This window comes from Chelonia mydas, chromosome 25 (genome assembly GCF_015237465.2).
Source record: "Chelonia mydas isolate rCheMyd1 chromosome 25, rCheMyd1.pri.v2, whole genome shotgun sequence".
NCBI lineage: Eukaryota > Metazoa > Chordata > Testudines > Cheloniidae > Chelonia > Chelonia mydas.
In genome coordinates, this window is record NC_057858.1 from 4,950,635 (window position 1) to 4,972,543 (window position 21,909).

The 21,909-nt window shown below is 48.0% G+C and overlaps 1 protein-coding gene across 8 annotated transcripts in view; it reads right to left on the reverse strand.

Annotated features, from left to right (window-relative positions):
• Positions 1-11,589, reverse strand: part of REXO1 (RNA exonuclease 1 homolog) — a 74,707-nt gene extending 63,118 nt beyond the window's left edge. For 4 of the 8 annotated variants that reach the window (XR_005223402.2, XR_005223401.2, XM_037886098.2 and 1 more), the window contains exon 1: positions 11,315-11,588. Coding sequence is in view for 6 of the 8 variants with exons in the window: in XM_037886098.2 (XP_037742026.1) it covers positions 11,315-11,480 (166 nt within the window). In the remaining 2 variants the exon portion in view is untranslated. Of the gene's footprint in view, positions 1-917; positions 1,087-11,314 lie in introns of those variants that run through there. The other 4 variants (XM_037886102.2, XM_037886100.2, XM_037886103.2 and 1 more) reach the window with 2 other exon arrangements.
• Between the last annotated feature and the right edge of the window lie 10,320 nt (positions 11,590-21,909).

Here is a 21,909-nt window from a genome sequence, read left to right on the forward strand (position 1 = left end):
TGGCATGTTAACTTAAAGCTGCTACTTCAAATAATTATTAGTAAGTTAAGTCTTGCTTACAGTTAGTGGAACCAAAATAAGGATCTTTTAAATATTCTGATATCCTCTCTTCTCATTCAAGTATCTCCTAGAAGCTCACTTTTGCCATAACAGCCACCAGAAACAACAATTTTTTCTCTGTTTAATCTTCAAAGTCAATTCTTCCCTCTGGGTTTCTCATTAGGTCCTTTCTTCTTAGTATCTGCTTTTTATTTCTTTAAACTCTTTAGGGCATAAACAACCTTATTTTCTATGTCTTGTGCTGCACTTAATTAAAAAGACGTAGTACTTCAGTGGAAAGTCAGTTATTCAGACTTCTAGAAGAGCAAAACTGAAGTTAACTGACATGTAAAAAGAGCAGTTTTCAAACTTGAGGGTGTTACAGTTTAAAAAAAATCAAGTTATCTAATGAAAAAGTTTGACTAAAAACAAAACTCAAACTGTATTTAAAAAAAAAAAAAAAAAAAGATTTCACTGACTCAAAGCCTATATTAGAACAAAGTAACTGATTTACAATTTTCAAACACCTGCAGCTCAATCTTTCCAGATACCACAATTAGTAAGTACAACATTCTTCAGGTGGTTTTAAGCATGGAACCTATGAGTTAGTTTCTCGGAAAAGGGTCAGATCTTTAAAAATACTGGAAATATTATATATCTATAACTTCCAGAACAGGACTGAGGTTTTGGGTAGTCTATTTATTTAGACAGGATTCTATTCTGAGGGATAGAAGTATGATGTTAATACACAAAAATACTTCAATAGACAGAAGTTTGCTTGTAGAAAGCATTTCTCTGTAACTGCTTCATGTACTGAAATCCACATCAAATCACAAGCCAACTCCAAATATACAATAATGAAAATTTCAAAGAATTACCTGATTTCTCCATGGTTAATAAATAATGAAGATATTTGTTCATGTTTTGCTTGAGGATTTTAATATCTATTTTGTATAGTCAAGGCATTCAAACAAATGCTTATGTCACAATGTGCTGCTGATCAGTACACTGACAGCACCTTCTGGGTCGCAAAGATAATTGTGGCAGGAGGGCAGGACATAGTAACTTGCTGAAGTCCCGCCCTCACCCTCATTTACTCTAAAGCGAAATTATCATTTCTACAACAGTTTCTCCATCCTCCTGCCCACCCCCCTGGTTTCCTTATCAGTGTTATTAATATCACCTAGGGAAATTTTTAAAAAGAATTTATTTTCAATATTTACTCTACTTACTTTTTATACATCACTCAGCTTAGACACTGAAAATTGACTAGTCAATTTCACTTCCTGGCTCTCATGCATTAACCCAATGTTGCAAGGTTTGATCTGTGAAAATTACAGGGGAACCATTTAAATATGAAGCAAAATATTTCTAATTAGAGGGATCTATAAAAGCCTTTTTGTTAAAAAACATGCACAAAATCTAATTACTGAGCCTAAATTACCTGAGAGCATGTCCATTTAACATCATACAGGCAGGTCTCAATTGACAACAAAATTACAAAACGTAAATGTAGTTCTGTTGAGTTCAATGGAATTAGTTGCCTAAGTAAAGCTATGTAGGCACATACATGTTTGGAGGAATGGAGGCTAAAATACTGGACCTTTCACAATGCATAAAATAAATTTAGGATAACAGCCTCTGATAGTACTGAATAAATGCTTCCAAATGAACACTTGTCAAAGAAGCCTTTAGAACAATCAGAGCTGGATTGTGCCTGGTTTTATGCAAGTGTAAAAGGGAGAGGGTATGGGGGAGAAAAAAACAACACAATGAGCCTTCCTCTCCACCACAGCCCTACAGCCCTGAGAAGAAGCTGCACCTAATCTGCTCCTTGCATGAATCTAAGCACAAGGACTTCATGAGGTTAGCTGTGACAGCAGGACAAATCTCTCCCAAGTGGGTGGGGAGAGCCAGGGATCTGCCTCCACCAGTGGAGACTGCCCTGGGGGAGCACATATTGCACATTTGCAAAAGGTGGCAAAGTAGTAACGCTTCCAGGAACTGCAGAAAGCATCATGTCTGTACCAGGGGAAGAAAATTTGCTTCAAGTAAGTTTCACATTCTAGCAGAGATCAAACATGGAAGATTTCCTCCCCCAAAAATAAACATTTTAGGAAGTTATGAATATGTGAAAACACAAGTTTGAACAGAAATTGTTTTGCATATTTACCAAATGAGGGCACTACATGCAGCCACTCTGAAAAGTGAGGTATTTTAAAAGCTCCATATCTTGACATTCTCCATTCACAGGGAAGTGAAAGATGTTACAAAAGAATAAAACATTCCAAGGGGCAAGTAACATGTTGAATTCTCAACTGTTTTGCCATGTAACATTGCTACATAATTTACCATATCTGGCAATTTAATGAAATGACAAGAAATCTCTGACTACTGTAAAACCAATATTAAGATCAGTTTATTAAATGAAAAGAGACATGCTCTTGACCTTGCTATCAAGTGGTTTTTCCAGTCTTCATTTCACAAATCACAGCTGTAATCATTACCTATCTTAAGTTGACAGTATTTTGTTAATTACTTTCGTCAGTGCTAACAGATACTAAGCCTTCGGAGCTACCAGCCAGCATGACTTCCTAGCATAATGACAGGTTTCAGAGTAACAGCCATGTTAGTCTGTATTCGCAAAAAGAAAAGGAGTACTTGTGGCACCTTAGAGACTAACCAATTTATTTGAGCATAAGCTTTCGTGAGCTACTTGCATCCGATGAAGTGAGCTGTAGCTCACGAAAGCTTATGCTCAAATAAATTGGTTAGTCTCTAAGGTGCCACAAGTACTCCTTTTCTTTTCATGACTTCCTAGAGTCTTCAGAGAGCCTTGTCAAAAGATTCTACCCAACCTTGGAATCCACTTAAAGTATGGAAACCCACAATAAAAGCCTGCATTTAATTGATCTGAACTCTATTCTACAACTACATCTATACTACGAGCTAGGGGTGTGATTCCTCTGCTCATGTCCACATGCTAATGGGAGTACAAACAGTAGTGTAACTGCGGCAGCACGGGCAACAGAACCAAAGCTTAGCTGTGCCAAGTTCAAACCCGCCTAAAACCAGTGCCCGGACCTCTGCTGCTGCTAAACATGCTACTGTGGCTACACTGCTATTTATACTCATTCTAGCTTGATGAGAGCTAGTGCAAGTGTGTGTCCACAAGCAGAGGAATCACACCCCTAGCTTGTAGTGAACACACAACCCACATTTGTTGCAAGAGAAGATTCATAGAATATCAGAGTTGGAAGGGACCTCAGGAGGTCATCTAGTCCAACCCCCTGCTCAAAGCAGGACCAATCCCCAATTTTTGCTCCATTCCCTAAATGGCCCCCTCAAGGATTGAACTCATAACCCTGGGTTTAGCAGGCCAATGCTCAAACCACTGAGCTATCCCTCCAAAGTTTACCATTTCTGTTAATTCTATTTCCCTTTCCATATAGCATTAAAAAAAAAAGTTTCCTAGGAGAAATAAAAAGGGCATTCCCAAAATTCATTACTGAATGTAATAAGCCCACAGAGTATTAATTCAGATGCCATTACAATATGTGATGTATTAAAAACCAGAGAGATCAGACAGATAAAACAGAGGCCTCAGTCCTGCAAACACTTATGCGTGTGCTTGGGACTACTTATACAAGTGAAGCTAAGCACCTATGCAAGTGTTTGCAGAATCAGGAAAATATTTTGCATTTCGCAGCATGCTTTTGTGGATTTTCTCACTATTCATGTTTTTTCCTCCACCCGGAATAAAAGTTTTGTTGTTTGTTTTTAAATGTGTGCATTTCACTCATTTCTTTCCTAAAGTTCATAACAGGTTTAAGAAAAGTATTTAATTTAAATTTATAGGAAAGAAATGCAAAGGTGTGTGTCATCAAGCTTTTCCATGCAAGCAGCAGCTATTCCCCTGCTCCCTATCTTATCTAAAGATATAAGTAAACTTCTCAGTTGTGTTACTAACATGTCAGTTATTAAAACAAAGAATTTAAATTTATTTCTCCCTTCCCCAATTCTTCATTTCACGGAGCTAGGTCACCAAAACCAGGCTAATTAACTTCTTGGTTTTTACTTTAGCAAAATGGTACAAAGTTTCCAATACACACACTGCAGGAAACTGTGTAAGTATTTTCACTGACATTCTTTACATTTAGTAATAATATTTCTATTAATAGTTTTATCCCTTAATATTGTGTATATTTTGGTAATATCCTGCTTCTATCACCATAGCAACTGAGAACCTTCTTTGTAAAACTGATTGGCAATAGCAGAGTTTCTAGGTGACTTTCTGAATCCCTTTGGGTTTACTAAAATTTCTGCTTGGAGTATGGTTAGGTTTTTGGTTGGTTTACTTATTAACTTTGGCTGTCTCTGCTTGTTTTTGGGAGGGGGTTTTAGGAAGAAGGGGCAGGTAGAAAGAGGGGTTATTGTTGTGTCATTCTTGTGATGACTGAAAGACTTTGTCAAAATGGAAGGTTCTGCAGCATCTCCTAAAAGGAGACTGCCAAGTTGTTTTAACATTTAAATTATCTCCTGTATTTTATTAAGTATTACCCTGCACTTCTACAATCTAACCCTCTAGCATTTTACAATTAACCCTCAACCTTCCTGTGAGGTAAGTATTTGTTTTATAGATAAGGAAACCGAGGAACAGAGACATGAAGTGAAGGGCACACTGCATCAGTGACAAAGTCAAGAACAGAACCGAACAGTCCTGGTTCCTACTGTTCCCAGCTTTAATCACTAGACTATACTCCCTTCTTTAAAGGAATTCTCAAGGATGCGTATTTTAAGTAAAGAATTTGCAAAATCCTTGGAAGCATTCTAAACATATAACACACCCAGCACAAAAAACCACCACAGGGTTTTGATCTTTGTTTAGCAAAGACGCTTACTCATGGCTTAGCCTGGTCCACTACCATACAGATGTTCTACACAATGTAACTATCTGTATGTATTGTTCTAATGTAACTGTTTCCAGGCTAGGCACTAAAACTTCTGGTCTTTCAATCCTACTCTGATAGCAGAATCACATAGGTAATGAGAACCTCAGAAATCCATAGCTGGATTGTAGCTTTGTTTTCAAACCAGGACAGAGAGCACCAGTCTTCTGAGCATGGTCTTTGCTTGATGCTATCAAAAAAGTCAAACAGAAATAAGGTTTGGTTTTCTTTTTTAAATGTTCACAAACAAAATCTTTGTTATGCTTTATGTCTTTTCAGCTCACACAAGTTCTAGACTTTCACAAAACAGAAAAACTGAATAGCTGGGGGGTCCCCCCCCCCCCCAAACCACAGCTATAGAAAGCAATGCTTTTGGGAAAAAAGACAGTTATTTGCTTCCTACATTTTCAAAGCACTTCACAAACATTCACTCATCTTCACACCCTTCTCATGTGCCAAGTGGATATTACCCTCATTTTACAAATGAAAAAGTTAGGGCAAGTCATTTCATGTAAGGTCACACAGCTAGTCAGTGGCAAAGTCAGGATTAGAACTCAGGATTTCCTGATTCCCAATCCTGCACTCAATCCTTCTCACAATGCCTTCTCCCAAAAGGCATATCTGATATACTATTTCAAGTGTATTACACATCACCCCCAGGAATTTACCCACCTTTCAGGAAATATTTTAGAGATACTCCCCTCAAACCGGACACAATTTCTATTACTGCACAAATGGAACCCAATGGTTAATAAATAGAACTTAATATTTCTACTCTATTCATATACTTCAGTATCCAGTTCAAACTTGCCCTCACTGGGCTAAATCATAGAATCATAGAAGATGAGGGTTGGAAGAGACCTCAAGAGGTCACCTAGTCCAACCCCCTGCTCAAAGCAGGACCAATCCCAACTAAATCACCCCAGCCAGGGCTTTGTCAAGCTGGGCCTTAAAAACCTCTAAGGATGGAGAGTCCACCACCTCCCTAGGTAACCCATTCTGGTGCTTCACCACCCACCTAGTGAAATAGTTTTTCCTAATAGCCACCCTAGACCTCCCCCACTGCAACTTGAGACCATTGCTTCTTGTTCTGCCATCTGCCACCACTGAGAACAGCCGAGCTCCATCCTCTTTGGAGCCCCCCTTCAGGTAGTTGAAGGCTGCTATCAAATCTCCCCTCACTCTTCTCTTCTGCAGACTAAATAATCCCAGTTCCCTCAGCCTCTCCTCATAAGTCATGTGCCCCAACCCCCTAATCATTTCCACTGCCCTCCGCTGGATTCTCTCCAATTTGTCCACATCCTTTCTGTAGTGTGGGGCCCAAAACTGGACGCAGTACTCCAGATGTGGCCTCATCAGTGCCAAACAGAGGGGAATAATCACTTCCCTCAATCTGCTGGCAATGCTCCTGCTAATGCAGCCCAATATGCCATTAGACTTCTTGGCAACAAGGGCACACTGCTGACTCATATCCAGCTTCTCGTCCACTGTAACCCCCAGGTCCTTTTCTGCAGAACTGCCACTTAGCCAGTCGGTCCCCAGCCTGTAGCGGTGCCTGAGATTCTTCCATCCTAAGTGCAGAACTCTGCACTCGTCCTTGTTGAACATCGTCAGATTTTTTTTTGGCCCAATCCTCCAATTTGTCTAGGTCACTCTGGACCCCATCCCTACCCTCCAGGGTATCTACCTCTCCCCTTAGCTTAGGATCATCCAGCAACTTGCTTAGGGTGCAATCCATCCCATCATCGAGATCATTTATGAAGATGTTGAACAAATCTGGCCCCAGGACCGACTCTCTGCTTGATACTGGCTGCCAAACAGACTTTGAGCCATTGATCACGAGCCATTGAGCGCAACGACATAGCCAGCTTTCTATCCACCTTATAGTCCATTCATCCAATCCATACTTTAACTTGCTGGCAAGAATACTGTGGGAGACCATATCAAAAGCTTTGCTAAAGTCAAAGTATATCACGTCCACCGCTTCCACCATATCCACAGAGCCAGTTATCTCATCACAGAAGACAATCAGGTTGGTCAGGCATGACTTGCCCTTGATGAATCCATGCTGACCGTTCCTGACCACCTTCCTTTCCTCCAAGTGCTTCAAAATGGATTCCTTGAGGACCTGCTCCATAATTTTTCCAGGGATTGAGCTGAGGCTTTCCAGGGACTGAGGTGGGGCTGACTGGTCTGTAGTTCCCTGGATTCTCTTTCTTCCCTTTTTTAATGATGGGCACTATATTTGCCTTTTTCCAATCTTCCAGGACCTCCCCGATCGCCACAAATTTTCAAAGATAATGGCCAATGGCTCTGCAATCACATCAGCCTATTCCCTCAACACCCTCGGATGCATTAGATCCAACCCCATGGACTTGTGCACGTCCAGCTTTTCTAAATAGTCCTCAACCTGTTCTTTCACCCCGAGGGCTGCTCACCTCCTCCCCATACTGTGCTGCCCAGTGCAGCAGTCTGGGAGCTGACCTTGTCTGTGAAGACCGAGGCAAAAAAAGCATAGAGTACTTCAGCTTTTTCCACATCATGTCACTAGGTTGCCTCCCCCATTTAGTATGGGTCCCACACTTTCCCTGACCACCTTCTTTTTGCTAACATACTTGTAGAAACCCTTCTTGTTACCCTTCACATCCCTTGCTAGCTGCAACTCCAGTCGTGCTTTGGCCTTTCTGATTTCACCCCTGCATGCTCAAGCAATATTTTTATACTCCTCCCTAGCCATCTGTCCAAGTTCCCACTTCTTGTAAGCTTCCTTTTTTTGTTTAAGCTCACTGAAGATTTCTCGGTGAGAAATCATAGGTGGGTTTTCCCTATGAGTAAGAGGACAGAAAACTCCCCAAGTTTCCATTTGCTGGGGTGCTTTCACATCAGGGAGGGAACGATTGGCATTTGCAACCTCTGTGCAAGGCTGGAGGGGGTTCACCCTTACAACCTGCAGATATTAGGAGCTCTTCTTCTGGAGGCCAGGGCTCCTCCATTTGTCACCCTTCAGAGGACACAATTTGATGACTTCAATAGCTCAGACATAGGTGAGAGGTTTTTCGCAGGAGTCGTGGGTGAAATTCTGTGGCCTGCGTTGTGCAGGAGGTCAGACTAGATGATCATAATGGTCCCTTCTGACCTAAATATCTATGAATCTATGACAGGAGTTCGGCCCACTGGGAGTGTGCTATGTAAATTACAGATATTTTAATGCTATCCCCATCAACAATTCGTTCGGGAGGAGGTGGGGGGGAATAATACTACCTGTGGTTGGAGAGGGAAGGAGAATGATGCCATGAAGCAGGTATTCCCTCTTATGCCCTCCCTTCATCTAGATCTGCCTGGGGTTCATATCTTCTACTCAAATGGAGTAGACGACGATTTGGCCCCTTCTTTTAAAAGCGCCATGAACTGCCTGCAGTCAGTCAATTGGACTCACTCTCCTCCTCCCTCCCCGCAGAGATCTGCATTGGATAAACTCCTGAATATTTTTTGGGTGGCACAATAGTAATGGCAGACCCAATGTACTGCTTGGGCACCATGGTTGATGTCCATCTTAGAAGCAAACACCCTATATACACTGGATTTGTTAGAGCTTTATTATTCTTTACCCCTGATTGCACCCTTGGGAAAAATCCTATTTGCTTGCAGGCTGCTTTTTCACTGCTCTGGCCTCATATGTTTTCATGATCTTTTGTAAGGCTCCTTTACAATACAAGCAATTCAATTGACAGACAGCAACTCATCTTGAATAAGAGAAACTGTCTGATCTCAAAAAGATGGTTGCTTTCTAAAGAAAGTCAGAATACAACAGAGAAAACACCACCCTCTAGTGTAAGTTTTAAATGTAACCTCACAGATCAGGGGAAGTACAATACTGCACATGAAAGGAAATACTAAATCAAAGCATAGTCTCTTTAGTCTAAATCCATCTCAGATCAAATGAGCTAAAACAAAAGGGTGGTTCCCTCCTCCAGATTTTAAAAGTATAGAGTACTTTGTTCTTAAAGACATTACACACGCTAACAGTAGCAGTGCCAGCAGCCGCCTATTAAAGGGAGTGCCTTGGAGTCGATTTATAATTACTCTCCACTTCTCAACCCAAATCCACATATATAAAAGGGTTCTACTGAAAAGAATCCCTCACAAGAAGAATGATCAAAAAAACCAAGGTTATCTTTCAGACATCATGCTATATGAATGTATAGGTTTCAGAGTAACAGCCGTGTTAGTCTGTATTCGCAAAAAGAAAAGGAGTACTTGTGGCACCTTAGAGACTAACCAATTTATTTGAGCATAAGCTTTCGAGCTGTAGCTCACGAAAGCTTATGCTCAAATAAATTGGTTAGTCTCTAAGGTGCCACAAGTACTCCTTTTCTTTTTATATGAATGTATAGATTCTCTATCATCCAAAAGGAACTCTGAGTGCTGTAGATACTACAGAAATTGCTTCACGTTCCATCACACAAATACCTGAATAAAGTTGGGTTTGGATTTTTGGGGGTTGAAAAAAAGGGTGTGAGGGGAAGAGCATAGAGTTGGTCCCGGGCACCTAAGTCAGTCAGGCTCTTTCGAAAATGCCCACAAACTGATGGAAAAATATTTCCAGCAATAATCATCAAAATGTACAGATCGGCAAAGTAAGAAAAATGCTGCTTGAGAACTTTTAAAGTCTGATTTAAGGATAATTACACTGGATTTTGTTTGCTCATTGTGATGTCGGCAATTAATTTAACTGTTATAAAGCTTTAATCTTTTGAATCCCAATGTTTACGGTCATTAAATAATTACTATCTCCCATAATTTCCCACAACTGTGAAAATTTAAATGAATAAAAAAATGCTTCAAACCTGTAATTCTGCATAACTGGGAAATTTTAAATTGATAACAATCAAAGAAGATGCTTAAAAATCAACCTCAAGCGTATCCATTGAAATTATAACAAAATTAAAATTGATTTCTGCGAAAGCCTAGGTATATAAAAAGGTCACAAAAGCAGCAGGACGAACAGACTAGGTGACTTAACAGGTCGCCTCTATGCCTATCACCTATATGATGACTAATAAAGGACCCTTGGAGCATAACAGGGTGGGAGCTACCCTGAGGGGGACTGCAGTTAAGAAGTGAAAGGAAACTGTCCCCTCAGCTGACCTGTCATTAGGGACAGGGTGACAGTGGATGAGCGATACATGGAGCTCTCACTGGGGAGTGAGGGCTGGGAAGGGGGGAAGGAGACTGGTCAACAGAGCTGTCACTCTGGGAAGAGCTACAACCTGTCCCTATGGTGGGAGGAGAGGGGGAAGAAGGAACCGGTCATATTTTGTGGGAGACAAGGAACTTGTCACTATTTGCGGGGATGCAGCAAAGAAGGAACCTGCCACTAAATTTTGAGGGAGGATGGGAGGAGAGGGCACCAGCTGGTACATATCAGTGGAGGAAGGGAAGGCACCTGTCACTATATTGGGGGGGTGGGGAGAGGAAGACACCTGTCGCTACATTTCGGGGGGGGGAGGCATGGGCCATATATTTGGGGGGAGAAAGCATCTGTGACTACATTTTAGGGGGCAAAGGGAAGACACCTATCGCTACATTTCAGGGAGGAAAGCATAGGCCGTATATTTTGGGGGAGAAGGCACCTATCACTACATTTTAGGGGGCAAAGGGAAGACACCTGTCGCTACATTTTGGGGGAGGGGGGAAGGAAGGCATAGGCCATATATTTCGGGGGAAGGAAGGCACGGGTCAGTATATTTCAGGGGGGGGGCAGGCACCTCTCGCTCCATTTTGGGGGGGGGGGAAGGAAGGCACTGGTCAGTATATTTCGGGGGAGGGGAAGGAAGGAAGGCATAGGCCGTATATTTCGGGGGGGGGGGGGGGACAAGCACCGGTCAGTATATTTCGGGGGGGGGGGGGAAGGAAGGCACGGGCCGTATATTTCGGGGGGGGGGGAGGCACCGGTCAGTATATTTCGGGGGGGGGAGGAAGGAAGACACGGGCCATATATTTCGGGGGGGGGGAGGAAGGAAGGCACGGGCCGTATATTTCGGGGGGGGGGAGGAAGGCACCTCTCGCTCCATTTCGGGGGGGGAGAGGCACCGGTCAGTATATTTCGGGGAAGGGAAAGAAGGCATGGGCCGTATATTTCGGGGGGGGGGAGGCACCGGTCAGTATATTTCGGGGGGGGGGGGGGAAGGAAGGCACGGGCCGTATATTTCGGGGGGGGGGGCAGGCACCTCTCGCTCCATTTCCGGGGACCGGGAGGCCCCGCCGCCCTGTTTCGGGGGGCGAGGCCCGGGCCGGGGGCTCCCGGGGGGCCGGCGGGGCGGTACCTGCGCCGGGCTTGGCCCCGGGCTCCGGGGCGGCGGCGCCGCGGGCGGCCGGCGGGTGGCGGAAGTGGCAGTGCGGCCTCCGGCAGGGCGGGCCCCCCGCGCCCCGGCCGCCGGCGCCGAGGAAGGGGCAGTCGATGCCGCGGAAGTAGCCGCTGGGTCGCAGCATCCCGCCGGCTCCGCGGGGCGCCGGGCGGCTCCGTCCCCGCCTCACACGGACAGCCCCGGCCGCGGCCCCGCCAGCGCCGCCATCTTGGGGAGCCGGGCCCGGCCGGCCGAGGACCCCGGCGAGGCCGCTGCCAGGAGAGGGCTGCCCGCGCCGCGCCTGACTGGAAACCCGCCGGGCGGGGGGCGGGGGAGGCTCAGTGATGGGGGAGGGGCTCAGGTGGCGCGGGGGGCGGGAGATGGGGGTGGCAGGTTTTCCCTCCGCCGCCCCCACGCTCAACTCTCCCATCCACCCCCACACCGATCAACTAGCCCCCCCCCCCCCCCCCCCGGCTCCGTAAATTCGATCACCCCCAATTCCTGGGGAAAGCTCAGACAGGATGCAAGGGGGAGGGGAGAGAGATGGGGTGTAAGGGGGAGGGGAAGGGAAGGAGATGGGGTGCAAGGGGGAGGGAGATGGGGGTGCAAGGGGAAGGGAAGGAAGGGAAAGGGGGTGCAAGGGGGAGGGAGATGGGGGTGCAAGGGGAAGGGAAGGAAGGGAAAGGGGGTGCAAGGGGGAGGGGCAGAGATGGGGGTGCAAGGGGGAAGGGAAAGGGGGTGCAAGGGGAGGGGACAGAGATGGGGTGCAAGGGGGAAGGGAAGGAAGGGAAAGGGGGTACAAAGGGGAGGGGCAGAGATGAGGTGCAAGGGGAGGAGAAGGAAGGGAAAGGTGGTGAAAGGGGGAGGGGAGAGAGATGGGGGAGCAAGGGGGAGAAGAAGGAAGGGAAAGGGGGTTCAAGGGGGAAGGAGATGGGAGTGCAAGGGGGAGGGGAAGGAAAGGAGATGGGTGCAAGGGGGAGGGAGATGGGGTGCAAGGGGAAGGGAAGGAAGGGAAAAGGGGTGCAAGGGGGAGGGGCAGAGATGAGGTGCAAGGGGAGGAGAAGGAAGGGAAAGGTGGTGAAAGGGGGAGGGGAGAGAGATGGGGGAGCAAGGGGGAGAAGAAGGAAGGGAAAGGGGGTTCAAGGGGGAAGGAGATGGGAGTGCAAGGGGGAGGGGAAGGAAAGGAGATGGGTGCAAGGGGGAGGGAGATGGGGGTGCAAGGGGGAAGGGAAGGAAGGGAAAGGGGGTACAAGGGGGAGGGGAGAGAGATGGGGAGCAAGGGGGAGGAGAAGGAAGGAGATGGGTGCAAGGGGGAAGGAGATGGGGATGCAAGAGGGAGGGGAAGGAAAGGAGATGGGGTGCAAGGGGACGGGAAGGAAGGGAAAGGGGTGAAAGGGGGAGGGAGATGGGGCAGTGGGGTTGGGAGAGGAAGGGAAGCAGGGCCATGGGGGGAGGGACAGACAGCCAAAGGGTGGGGCGGGACAAGGAGGAAGAGGAGGCAGATAAGAGGGGAGTGGGTCGAAAGGCTAAGGGGCTGGGGTGGGGGAAGGGGAGTCTCCAGCCCATAGGACCAGCAGCAGCCAAAGCAGGAAGAGGGGGAAATGAGCCGCACAGCATCCCTCTGGATCAAGGATTGCAGAGGATTCCCCCAACTCTGCGGCACTAAGAGGCAGGCAGCATCTTCCCCCTCCCATCCCACCAGCCATGGGTGTCTGGGGGATAAGTTGCACAAGAACCCACTAAAATCTCCAGCCAGTTGCACAATAGTGTCCAAGTTTCACTCCAGATTGTCCGGTCCTCCCACTGGATGGGGAAGGGACATGGCTGCAGCAGCCCCAAGGTCGCTGTATATTTCCTGGTTGGAGCCCTTTACAGGGAAGTCATGCAGGAGAATTATGTGACTGTGGCCTCACTGGGATCCCCCATCCCTAAACCCAACCTGATCTCATGCATGGAGCGAGGGGAAGAGCCATGACTCCCAGATCTCTGGGGGGAGGGAGATCCTCAGAGGCACCAGCGCAGCAGGTGACTGGACAGTGAACTCCCCAGCTAGGACATCCAGAGTCAGAAGAACTACCCAGGACAGTCTCGGAAAGGTACAAGGGGAACATCTGCCAGGAAAAAAGCTGCAAAAATCAGGGCAGGTTGGAGGAGCAGCAGGGAAACCCACCCAGGAAGAGCGAGGATAAATCCACTCCTGGAGAGGGAAGTTTCAAGGAACTTGAAAAGCTCTTAGTCCTTAAGGAGAAGTATAACGGAGAGACGGAAAATGCAAGCACTGAATGTGGACGGGGCTCCCAGTGATACATCAGGGAACCCATAGGGGAGGAAGATCCTATAGATGTGGGGAAATCTTCCAAAAGAACTTCAGAGCATCCCCATAGGAGAAAGAAAAGGAGTACTTGTGGCACCTTAGAGACTAACAAATTTATTTGAGCATAAAAGCTTTCGTGAGCTACAGCTCACTTCATCGGATGCATTCAGTGGAAAATACAGTGGGGAGATTTTATATACACAGAGAACATAAACAATGGGTGTTACCATACACACTGTAACGAGAGTGATCAGGTAAGGTGAGCTATTACCAGCAGGAGAACGGGGTGCGGGGGAACCTTTTGTAGTGATAATCAAGGTGGGCCATTTCCAGCAGTTGACAAGAACCTCTGAAGAACAGTGGGGAGTGGGGAATAAATATGGGGAAATAGTTTTACTTTGTGTAATGACCCATCCACTCCCAGTCTTTCTTCAAGCCTAAGTTAATTGTATCCAGTTTACAAATCAATTCCAATTCAGCAGTCTCTCGTTGGAGTCTGTTTTTGAAGTTTTTTTGTTGAAGAATTGCCACTTTTAGGTCTGTAATCGAGTGACCAAAGAGATTGAAGTGTTCTCCGACTGGTTTTTGAATGTTATAATTCTTGACGTCTGATTTGTGTCCATTTATTCTTTTAGACAGAGACTGTCCAGTTTGGCCAATGTACATGGCAGAGGGGCATTGCCAGCACATGATAGCATATATCACATTGACCAAACTAGACAGTCTCTACCATCAAAAGTACCATCAAATTGTCCACCCAATCAGCACTCTCACAAAAGTGACATTTTGCTACCATTTCGGGCTGCGTTGAGGAGGGCCTCCCCTATTTCAACTTCTGGGTCTTCACGTCCAAGACTGTGAGATGAGCCCACTCGATACTGGAGCAGGTGAAAACTCACCAATTATTTTTCACAGGAACTTGCAAAAAAACCAAATTGTTTTTCAAAAATAAAATCCCTGAAAAATGGTTTTGATGAAACATGTTGACTAGCTCTACTCAGCACGCAGGCAAAGTTGCTAGTTCAGTTTGCATCCAACTCAGGAGTGGCCAGACTGGTTGTTCATTAAATGGCTTGTGTGTCATTAGTTGGCCACATCAGTTCAGTTTCCCAAGAGTGCCTAGCACAAAAACATCCCCGAATGGGGACTAATTTGCAGTCTCGACTCCTGGGAGACAAAGGCATGTATCTTATATGATTCTCCATTATTGCAGTGTCTGAGCACCTGACAGTCTGTGATGTATTTATCCTCACAACCCCCCTGTGTGGCAGGTTAGGGCTATTGTCCCCATTGTACAGATGGGAAACTGAGGCACAGAGCGAAGCAGTGATTTGTCCAGAATCATACAGGCTTGAGTCAGCAGCACAGCAGGGAATTGAATCTGGGGCTCAGACTAGTGCCCTAACCACTGGACCATCCTTCCTCCCCTTTAGGGCTACTGCCTCCAGCTCAGAGTGGAGGCACATGGATGGGGCGACAGGGATGAACACACCCCAAGCTGCGCTTGTCTCTGGGAATGACCAAAGGACATTAGTCCTCCAGGCAGTTTCGGGGGAATGAATCAACAGATGGGGTCCTGTACTTGGACTGTTGTATTTTTATATCATGCACCGCCATCACTGGTGTCTGACCGGGCAGTGTCCCTAAAGCACTGGTCATGGGGCGTCTATGGGCTGGCTACAGGGTTATAAGATGCCACCCAGTGGCCCAAATGTGCCCCCTGTTCTTAGCTCCTCCTTCAACAGGGACATGTTTACTAGGCCTCTTTGTCTTCTTCGATCAGGTGAAGTCCAGAAAGGCCATCTCTTATTAATTCTTCTACCTCACCCACATCTGTCAAAGAAAATGAATCCCCCTACCCTGGACACAGACAGGATTTTTATCCTTCAGGAGGCTGCCTGGGTTAGGGTTGCCAGGCGTCCGGTTTTCGACCAGAACGCCTGGTTGAAAAGGGACCCTGGCGGCTCTGGTCAGCACTGCTGACCGGGCCATTAAAAGTCTGGTCAGCCCCAGGCAGGCTGGGGTGTGGGAGGTGGGGTTCGGGGTGTGGGCAGCACTCAACTCAGGCACCTACTGGGAAGCAACGACACGTCCCTGTGGCTTCTAGGGCAGGGATGGCCAGGGAGGCTCTGTGACTTTCCCCCGGCTCCGTCCCCACAGCTCCCATTGGCCGCAGGTCCCATTGGCTGTGGTTCCGGCCCAATGGGAGCTGCAGAGCCGGCGCTTGGGACTCCACACCCTCCCCCTGGCTCCGTCCCCACAGCTCCCATTGGCCACGGTTCCGGGCCAATGGGAGCTGCGGAGCTGGCACTCGGGACTCCACATCCTCCCCCCAGCTCCACCCCCGCAGCTCCCTTTGGCTGCGGTTCCCTGCCAGTAGGAGCTGCAGAACGGGTGCTCGGGAGCAGCGCACGGAGCCTCCCTAGTTGTCCCTGCGCCTATAAGCTACAGGGACACGTCACTGCTTGCCGGGAGGTGCCTCAGGTAAGCGCTGCCCAGAGCCCGCACCCCTCCCTGCCCCAGTCCTGAGCTCCCTCCCGCAACTAAACTCCCTCCCGGAGCCCACACCCAACCCCTTGCCCCTGCCCGTAGCCCCCTCCTTTTCCCCAAACCCCTCATTTCTGGCCCTATCCTGGAGCCGCACCCCCAGCTGGACCCCTTGCCCCCTCCTGCACCCCAACCCCCTGCCCCAGCCCAGAGCCCCCTCCTGCACCCTGAACCCCTCATTTCTGGCCCCACTCTGGAGCCCACACCCCCAGCCCTCACCCCACACCTCCCCGCACCGTAATCCCCAACCCCAGCTCGGCAGCCCAGAGCCCACACCCTGAACCTCCTCCGGCATTCCAACCCCCTGCCCCAGCCTGGTGAAAATGCACAAGTGAGTGAGGGTGGGGGACAGCAAGCAACAGAGGGAGGGGGGGATGGAGTGAGTGGGGGGAGGGGCCTAGGAGAAGGGGAGGGGCCTTGGGAAGGGGCAGGGCAAGGGTGTTCCGTTTTCTGCGAATAAAAAGGTGGCAACCCTAGTTACCGCAGGACATCTTGCTACCAAGCAATGGAAACCGAGGCTCGCCGCTTGGTATTCTTCAGCTGCAGCAGCCGGCAATCCTCCGCGAGGTGGGAGATGTCAGGAAGTAGCTGGAGATTTCAGAGCCGCTCTCTGAAGTGGTGCTGAATACACAGTGCGTGTGTAGGTGGACCTGACAGTTCCTTTATCGTCTGGAGCCACCAGATAAAAATAGATACACCCTGCTTGTATAACAGACATTTCCTGCAGACAGTGGTACCGTTATTCATTCTCCTTTGGGCTGTGTGGCACGTAAGAAATAGGTAATCTCAATCAATACACTGATTAGAGAGTTCTCTAATGTTTTCTCACTGGCAGGGTGGGCTTTCCCTCTTTGTTTATGTGCCCTCCGATCCAGGGGAAAGTTGGGGATAGTTACTGCTTTTGCAGGGCACACACCTGCAAAGGCACATACAGATCCCAGATATTTAGGTCTTCAAACTGTGGCCAGCCATGCTTCACACCCAGAATAACACAATCACACATCTCTGGGCACCTACTAACTTTCTGGTTGTCGCTGTGCTGTGCACCTGAACAACCCAACAGTCGTGGCACTCGAATCCAGATCCCCCTGGCTGGAAAACAGAGGCCTCAAGAGCCGAAGGAGAATCACCATTAGCGTTTAGCAGGGTAGAACCTGTGACACCTCGTTGAGTGGTACAGACGCTATCCAGTAGGGGGCAGGGCTGTACACTAGGAAGGGGCTGTTACGTATTGCCCTGGGTAGGCAAGGAATGACCGACTGGGGTCCGGAGGAGTTTTTTACACGGCCGCTAAGTTGTCTCCATGCTGCCCTCTGTGGCCATTCATGGGAACAGCTTAAATTGTTCTCGCCGGCATTTACAGTTTCGGACGCCCATTACCTCGGTGTCTGGGCAGAATTCACATGGTTTAAAACTGAGTCAATTAATTGGATCCCAAATGAGAGGAACAGAACCCCAGGCTCCCCTGCTGCGCCTGGCATTGAATCACAGAACTGGAAGGGACCTCAAGTCCCTCTGATCTAGACCATCCCTGACAGGGGTTTGTCTAACCTGCTCTTAGAAATCCCCAGTAATGGAGATTCCACAACCTCCCTAGGCAATTTATTCCAGTGCTTCACCACCCTGACTGTTAGGAACTTTTTCCTAACGTCCAACCTAAGCCATCCTTGCTGCAACTTAAGCCCATTGCTTCTTGTCTTATCCTCGGAGGTTAACGAGAGCAATTTACCTCTCTCCTCCTTGTAACAACCTTTTGTGTACTTGAAGACTATCATGTCCCCCCCTATCCCCCAGTCTTCTCTTCTCCAGACTAAACAAACCCAACTTTTTCAATCTTCCCTTCGTAGGCCATGTTTTCTAGAGCTTTAATCATTTTTGTTGCGCTTCTCTCGACTTTCTCCAGTTTGTCCACATCTTTCCTGAAATGTGGCCCCCAGAACTGGACACAATATTCCAGTTGAGGCCTAATCAGTGCAGAGAATCTGGGAACCTAGCTGGGAGCCTAGATGAATGGTTCGGATACTCCTGCTGCAACGGCCCTGGCCCTAGTCACTCAGGCTGGTGGTAGACGCTCCCATAAACGGTGAGTAGCATGGTAACCCATCACACGCAGCCCATCAGTTCTGATTCCATCCAGGAGGGGGCAGTGGTGCTAGGCAGTGCACTGAGAGAGCTTTATTTTGGGGGCAGCTCTGAGGAGCGCTGTAGGGAGTTTCTGTTGGATCGTGGACAAAGGAAGCCAGCGGTGAGTGGGATTAAACTGCACTCTTCACTCAAGCAGGCACACACAATAACACAGCTCCCACCTGCCGGTCTGCTCCTGTACCTTTCCATCAGCGCCCTCCAGCGTTCTCAGTTCTGTCCTGCATTTTTCCCCGTCCCTGGGCTGTTCTAATGGGAACACAGGCATTGTCAGACTGGATCCAGTCCTGTACGCTGTCCCCAACTGAGACCAGCACCGGATGCACCAGAGAAAGGTGCAAAAAACCCTGTAGTGACACTTATGGGGCAACCTGCCCCCAGAGAAAGAATCTTCCTGACATCCCTTAATTGGAAGTCAGTTTATGCCCTGAAGCAGGAGGGATTAATCTCCCTGCCAAACTCTTATTTTTAATATTTATAATTCTAGCTCTATTTGTCCTCATTAGCCATATCAACCCCTTTTTTGGAACCCTGGTAGGCTCCTGGCTTCAGTGAGATTTTTTGGCAAGGAGTTCCACAAGCTAACTGGGCATTGTGCTAACCTAAGCCACAACCATTTACCCTACGCTGGTTCCAGTTCAGAAAGTTTGTCTGAAATTTAACCATCTAGAATGCCTGATCTTCCATCGCTTCTTTTCCAAGGATCAAAGAAACATGAGGATTTGCCATTCTGGGTTAGATCATTGGACCATCCAGTCCAGTATCCTGCCTCCAGCAGGGGCCTCTACCAGATGTTCTGAAGAAAGGAAAAAACCCTCCCATCTCTGGTGCCCAGATACAGTGACCAGTGCAGCAGTGTCTTGATCACATGTGGCCATTTTGTGTCCCTGCCCTTCCAGGCCAGATCAGCTAAGTGTGCAGCATACTCAGGTCCTAGATTTTCAAGAGGGACTAATGCTTTTGGGCGCCGCTCCAGTGCAAATCAGGTCCTTTAAAGTGTCTCTGTTCAGGCATTTTGGCCAAGAAAAGCTCTAGAAAGAGCCAAACTACCATTCAATCTTACACTCAAACAGTGGTAAATCACTTCCTAGCAACAATGCTTAAATTCCTCTTTGGGTTTTCATTTCCTCTTCTTTCCCTTTTCTCTTCCCATTCTCTCCTTCTAATCATTTTTCTCAGACCAAAATCCCAGGAAAAGCATAACTTTCTGGCAGACATTTTGGCTTTGACTTAAGTATGGTCTGAACACACTGCCAGGAACCTGCCTCTATCTGTGACCTTGAAAAAGTCATAGAAATGAGTAATTGCCTCGTAGAATTGGACTCAGGGTCCATCTAGCCAGGTGTACTGTCTCTGACCACATGCTTCAGAGGAAGGTGCAAGAACCCCGCAGTAGCAGATGTGGAGAATCTGCCTCCCACCCACCTCATCCTGCTCTCTAATGGAGCTTGGGTTAAGCCCTGATGCATGAGGCTCAATATCCCTTCCAAATTGTCTGCTGCCATTAATTATGATATCTTATGATGTTCTTGGCTTCAAAATATTCCTGCAGCAAGGAGTTCCACAGTTTAATCAGACTGAGTCAAAAAGTCACACATACACACACCTTGCCATGCCTCAGTTTCCCCATCTGTAAATAAGGGGTAATATCACTTACATTAATTAATGTTTGGAAAGTAATTAGGACATACTTCCTAATAGTAATAAAATGAAAACTTGGTGATGAGGCCACTGGTTATATTCATTAATTTTTATCTGTATAGCACCATCTTTGAGCCAGGCATTTTACAGACAGGTTTGAAGCCCTGATTCCTGCCCTGGATAGCTTGCAATGTGTTTAGGGAGAATAGCTCTGAGAGAAGGAGGATGGAATGATTTGTACACAATTAATTTCCACAGAGTCATAGTTAGTAATAAATATGAATGGTTTATTTTTTGCAGAGAGTCAGACCCATTACACCCATTGTCCAGATGGGGAAACTGAGACACAATACAGTCTGACTCCAAAAAGTGACTATGGAAAAAATGGCATTGTGAGATTGCATGCTTATTGTCCCTTGGTGACTGACAGAGACAAAGTGACTTGCCTAGGGTCACACAGTGACAGAGTTGGGAATAAAACCCAGACCTCCTGACACCCCCAGTCTCACTCTAGCTATGAGGTGGAGAGGCCCAGCCTTTGTTTTGGCAGACTTAGGTACTATTCCCAGCTCGACTACTGGCCTGCTGGGTGACCTCAGGCAAACCATTCTCTCGGTTTCCCCTCTAATCCTGGCTCTGTTTTCTTTGGCTCATAAGCCGTTGTGGCAGGGATTGTCTCTGACTGTGCATATGTACAGCACCTAGCGCCATGGGGCTCTAAGTGGCCCTGTCGTGCAAACACCAGCTCGTGTCCCTACGTGGTTGGTTTAAACATCTCATGCTAATATCGAAGTAGGGGGAAGTCAGAATGCACCGGCTGCGGAGAAAGATTTAGGTTGCAGGCCCCAAGGAACCCGCTCCTCCTCCAAACCGAATTCCACGCTCGGCTCCAGCTGGCTTTGCCTGGAGACGCACAGGAGCAGAATCTGCCCCCCTGAGTCCTGTCGAGAGGGGAGGGGTCCAGGAGGAAACCCCCGTAAAGCCTCTTCCTTGGAATCCCCTGCAATGGGATGAAATGCAGCAATTCTCTGCTGCCCGTTTCCTGCACACGGTGGCTGGCGTGAACAGGGGTGGGGGGCAACAGTGCTTGCCCTCTGCACAGAGCATTCTGTGAGCCCACCCCCTCCCCCAGCCAGCCCCCTCTCCCCCAATCCCCACTACACTTCAGCCAAACCTTGGTCACTCAGCCTAGCCATCAGTGGTTTAATTGGCACCTGTGAGCCCTGGCCTAGCTCCAGTGTTTGTCTGTATCGCTGTTTCAGGGTGCGGTGGGATTTTCTGCTGCTCCAGTAAAATGGATGCCACCTCCCTAGTCGTGCAACAGTTACTTCCAGTCCGCTGGAGAGAGGCGCTTTGTAGCAGCCTTACTGTCCTTAGCGGAATAACAACACCAGGAGGAAGGCCTGGCCCGAGGCAGAGCTGCACCCGCGCCCGGGGGAGATTGTAATGTGTTAGCTACACTGTCTCCTCAGAGCAGTACCTTTGTGGGTGTAGATCAACGGGCACAAGCTAAATCAGTCTCACCCATTTGAACCCAACAGAAGAGTCCACACACAAAAGCTGCTCTGGTTGAACTATGCCAATTTTAACGGTAACAGGTGCAACCTGCGCGTGTCTAGACAAGCCCGAGGAAAGAAACGGGGCAGCGCTCAACCCATCCCACCTCTGCAACAGGTGAAGGCTGCTTTCAGTTGCCTAGCGATCGGCGAGGGAAGCCTGCCCGTTGCCTAGCAGAGAAGCGTGGGTGGCACTTTCATGCAGGAAGGAGAGACGCTCCGGCTCTGTCTACACTACAGTCACCACGGTGGGCCAGCGACCACGCTGCACCTTTGCCGCGGGAGTGCCGCAGAGCAGAGGTTTCCAGCGTGGACGGAAGGGGGGGGGGGTTTCCGCCGGCACAGTTAATCCCTCTCTGCGAGAGGCGGCAGCT